At 52.4% G+C, this 4,743-nt stretch overlaps 2 protein-coding genes across 2 annotated transcripts in view; one reads left to right on the top strand and one right to left on the bottom strand.

Moving 5' to 3' along the window:
* Positions 1 to 4,709, bottom strand: part of PAK4 (p21 (RAC1) activated kinase 4) — a 10,262-nt gene extending 5,553 nt beyond the window's left edge. Inside the window, exons 1-2 of the mRNA XM_017733553.1 lie at positions 4,501 to 4,709; positions 4 to 79 (exon numbers count right to left, since the gene is read on the bottom strand). Of these exons, the coding sequence (XP_017589042.1) occupies positions 4 to 63 (60 nt within the window). The 5' untranslated portion in view covers positions 64 to 79; positions 4,501 to 4,709. The remainder of the gene's footprint in view (positions 1 to 3; positions 80 to 4,500) is intronic.
* Positions 2,043 to 4,743, top strand: part of SARS2 (seryl-tRNA synthetase 2, mitochondrial) — a gene marked incomplete at its 3' end in the record, with an annotated part of 7,790 nt that continues 5,089 nt past the window's right edge. The window contains exon 1 of the mRNA XM_017733552.1: positions 2,043 to 2,087. Coding sequence (XP_017589041.1) covers positions 2,043 to 2,087 — 45 coding nt within the window. The remainder of the gene's footprint in view (positions 2,088 to 4,743) is intronic.

Below are 4,743 nucleotides of genomic sequence, written 5' to 3'. Positions count from 1 at the left end.
GACCCGGTGCTCGAAGTTGGACGGCGCCGAGATCTCCACCCGCTTCTTCTTCTTGGAGAACATGGCCTGGGATGCGCTCCTGGCAACGGGATCGGGACCCAAAATCCCAGTGTTAGGACAAGGGAAATGGGAACCGTCACTGGGAATGGGATGGGCCCCCGAAATCCAGCGTTACAACGGGGAACGTCACCAGGAATGGGATGGGGCCCCAAAATCCAGCGTTAAAATGGGGAACGTCACTGGGAATGGGATCGGTCCCCAAAATCCAGCGTTACAATGGGGAATGTCACTGGGAATGGGATGGGGTCCCGAAATCCAGCGTTACAACGGGGAACGTCACTGGGAATGGGAACAGCCCCCGAAATCCAGCGTTACAATGGGGAACGTCACCGGGAATGGGAACAGCCCCCGAAATCCAGCGTTACAATGGGGAACGTCACCGGGAATGGGAACAGCCCCCGAAATCCAGCGTTACAACGGGGAACGTCACCGGGAACGGGAACAGCCCCCGAAATCCAGCGTTACAACGGGGAACGTCACTGGGAATGGGATCGGTCCCCGAAATCCAGCGTTACAATGGGGAACGTCACCGGGAACGGGAACAGCCCCCGAAATCCAGCGTTACAATGGGGAACGTCACCGGGAACGGGATCGGCGCCCAAATCCCATCGTTAGAATGAAATAAATTAGAAATGTCATTGGGGTGAAACGCGTTGGGTTGGACGGGATCAGATCCAAAATCCCAGTGTCACGGTGAGGTAAATGAGAAGCATTGGGTGGGAATGGGATCAGCCCCGAAAATCCCATTGTTGGAATGATTTTTATCCATCCATTGGTCACTTTTGTCCAACGTCCCCCCTTTTATCCAATTACTTCCATTTTTCCCCAATTCCAAGCTTGGAAACACCAGGAGCACTAGAAATTCCCACTTGGAAATGGGATTAATCCATTGATTACCTCACCTAGACCAAGAAACAGCCTTAAAACACCTCAAAAAGTGACAAAAATCCCCTTTGCGTGGATCCCAGCACAAGGACCAGTGCTCTGGGGCACAATCCCAAGGTTTGGCTGATTCCATTCCCTGTTTTTCCATGTTTTTCCTGCAGGTTCCAGGCCCCGAATGAGCTGAGCTGGGAGAGTTTTGGGAATGTGATCCCAGTGGGGCCATGAATCCCACCGGAATGGCCCCAAAATCCCGCAGATCCCGGGCGGATCCATTTTTCCCACTTCCACTGCTTTTCCCGGTGCCAATTTCCTGCCATTTCCTCCCATTTTTTTCCAGCTCCTCAGCTCAATCCCATTTTCCAGGCTCCAGAATCCCACCGCTTCCAAGGTTTTCTCACCATTTTTCCCAATCTTTGAAGTTTTCCCCTTAAGTCAATGATCCATTATGGAAGTTTTTCACCTCCACTTCGGGCCCAGTCACAAACTGTCGGAATTCCGTATGTTCCCCATTTTCCCTGCTCATCCTCGGCTGATCCCTCTTTCCACCTTTCCAGGACACTGCCGGGATCCTCCCTGGATTGCCAAAATCCTGGCTTTGGATGGAAAATTCTCCTGGTTTGGGGAAATTGCAGCTGAATTTGGAGCGGGAGGATTAAAATCTGCTGCATTTGGGCTTTTCCTGCCGGGACTTCCAGGGGAGATCCACCGATGATCCAGGCCAGCCGGAACGCTGGGGAGGTGCAGCATCCAGGACCTCTGGACACCAAATCCACAGGATTTCACCCTGAAAATCCCCCTTTTTTTGGCACAGTTGGGGAAAAACTGGTGGCACTTGGCAGGGGCAGAGGGGTCCTGAAGAATTTCAGAGAGTGGGATGGGGGCCAGGAGAGGGTGAACTTATTCCTCAGCCCTTCCCAGGTCGCATTCCTGGGATCCCAGTGGGTTTTAATTCATCACCAATTAACGAGGAACCGAGTCCACACTGGGCAGAATATTTTTGTATTTTCCCTAAAATTCCCCACAAAATTCCCCAAATTCCCCCCAAACCAGCAGCATTTTGGCTGTGTCCTGGTGGGAATCGTGCTGGCAGCTTCGGGATGAAAAACAAAGGGAAAAGTAAAGGGAGAAAAAGGCGCCCAGAAGTGCTTCACGCCTTCCCATAAACCCCAAGCACAGGAAAATCAGATATTACTGGGCAGGAGAGTGTCCAGGAAGGGATTGCAATGGGATTTTCAGCAAATTTCAGGATTTTCAGACTAGAACTGCAGGAATTTCAGGAAAGCAAACACCCAGGGTGGCAGCATGGCATTCCAGACACGGCACTTGGCTTCATCCCACTTCCCAAATTCCAATATTCCCACTTTTTTCTCCCTTGCGTGGAGCTGGTCCATCCATCCCATCTCTCCTCTCTTTGCCCCAAATTGCTCTATTTTCCCCTAAAATTCCAGGTGGGCCCCTATGGTAGCAGAGAGCCCCAGGAAGATGGGGAGAGGTGCCAGGGAGAGCTGGGGTTGATCCCAAGGGATCCCAAAGGGATTCCCAGGGAATCTCTGCTCCGGAGCCTTCCCGAGATCCCACTGGGGGGACGTGGTGAGAAAATTCAACCAGATGGAAAACTTACCTTGTCTTCCCACTGCTTATTCCCAGGTTCTTTCCCCTAGAGTTCCCTGAATCCTGAACTCATGCTGGATTTGATCCTTTTGGGAAAAAGAGGGAACAGCCAAAGTCTCCGCTGGAAAATCCCTGAGCCAGTTTTTTCCTCTTGGGGAATTATTTTCCTGGTGTCAGCCAGAACAGGAAGAGACTCAAAACCCTCCAATTCCACATCTTCCATGAAAAACTTCCACCTCCAGAGCCCCTGGGGGGAATTTGGGATCCTCAGGAAGCAGCTCCTTAACGCAGCAGGGACAGATCAAAGCGTCCCGAGAACTCCTGGAATTCCGGCAGAATCGGTAAAAGCGCGTTTTCCTGAACTTCACGGGTGGTCCCGATGATCCCTGGAGCTTTTCGCGTGCCAGAGCTGCTCTGGAGCCCCAAAATCCCAGTCAGGTCCTGCTGGGAGCAGGCTGGGGTTGCTCTGAGGTGCTGTTTTCCTTAAGAAACCCCAAAATCCAGGAAGGGGTGCCGGGCAGTCCCGAACCTATGGGTGAATCCCCCGGGCTGGAATCCTGGGATTCCCCCAATGGGGTCACATTCCCGGGAAAGGGAGGCCGGAAAGGCCGGGACCGGAGCGCTCCGGCTGGGAAAGGCGGGTTGGACTGGCCCAGCTGGATCTGCCGGAGGAGACGGAGGAGGAGAAGGAGGAAGAGGAAGAGGAGGAGGAGGAAGAGGAGGAGAGGTGTCGGCCTTTGCCTAGGAGGAATCCCGGAATTCCAGGAATCTGGTGACCCAGGAGGATGTTCTCCTCCTTGGGGGAAAAATTCCAGGAAGGGAATCGGGAGATCTGAACTCCTGGGAGAAGGGAATCAACTGCTCAAAGCTTCCGTGGTCGCTGGGAAAAGCAGGAAAGGGGAGAGGAGGGAAAGGAGGGAAAGGAGGGAAAGGAGAAAGGAGTGGAAAAAGAAAAAAGGAGAAGGGGGAGAAGAAGGAAAAAAGTGTAAAAGAAAGAGGAAAAAGAGATATTCCAGTGGAATTCAGCTCTTTTCCTGCAGCAGGAAGTTTCCTCGGAGCTGGAAGTTTAGGGAGAGGGAGGGAGGGAGGAATGTCGGGAATCTCGGGCTCGGGGCAAAGGAAGGGCCAATTAAAGATGATCCAATTAATCAGTAACAATGCTGTGCATGCATAACAATCCACCAAAATCCAGGAAAACGGCAAATCCCTCCTGAGGCTGGTTCGGAAACACCCCCAGAAAACCCAAGTATTCCTCCCAGGGCTCCAGGGAACCCAGGTCTTATCCCATGGGAATGAACAAATTAAAAGATTAATTAAAGCCACGGGCAGGAATATCCTTGGAATTTCCTCCTGGAAAATCCGGATCAATTCCCGCTCGTCCCGCAGCTGTTAACGAGATATTGATGACCAAATTCCCACCTTTTACCCCCAAACCCCAACAGGGAACGGCGGGAGGGGGAAGTTTTTGGCCATTTCCAAAGGATTGTTGGATCTTTTCCACATCTGGATATTCCCCATAAACCCAATTTCCACTTATTTCCAAGCCAGTTGTGGCTCAGTCCCTCTCTCCCACCATTACTTATTTCAAACTTCACTAAAGTACAGCCAAAACACAATTAAAAGTCCAAATCCAGAAGCTCTTTCTGGTATTTTTTTCTCCTTTTCCTTTGAGGAACGGCGACAGGAATACCACCAAGAACATTGAGAATGGCGATTTCCCTTCCCACTGCGCCAAAACTGGGGGAAAACGCTGTTTTTGAGGAGTTAGGACATTCCTGAGGAATCCCAGTGCCCGTCTGCCTTGGAGTCCCTGACCCAAATCCACAGGAAACGCCGAAAAAATCGAACCCAGGGCTCTGGGGCTGGATGGGAGCGTGCGGAGGAGACCCCCAAATCTCCGTAGGATAAAAAATTCTGGGAATTAATTCCGGATCCGTTTCCTACCTGCCACGAAGGGAAAACTTTCCTGCCTCAGCTCCGCATTCCGGGTCCTTCGGGAAAAGTGCTGCACGGGAGGAACGGAATTCCCTCAGGATCACCCCCAAACTCCCCTTTTTGGGGTGTTTTTAGGGCGAGGGGCGGTTAGATCCACATCCCGCTGTTCTCCGGGAATTCCAGGGTTTCCAAAGGCTGTTGCCACCGCCCCCCCGGGGGGGTGGGGGGGGCGGCCGCTAGCCCCCGCACACC

The sequence above is a fragment of the Corvus brachyrhynchos genome, unplaced genomic scaffold (genome assembly GCF_000691975.1).
Source record: "Corvus brachyrhynchos isolate BGI_N302 unplaced genomic scaffold, ASM69197v1 scaffold1135, whole genome shotgun sequence".
Lineage (NCBI taxonomy): Eukaryota > Metazoa > Chordata > Aves > Passeriformes > Corvidae > Corvus > Corvus brachyrhynchos.
Note: the sequence above shows the minus strand (reverse complement) of the source record. Positions and strands in the feature narration are given on the sequence as shown.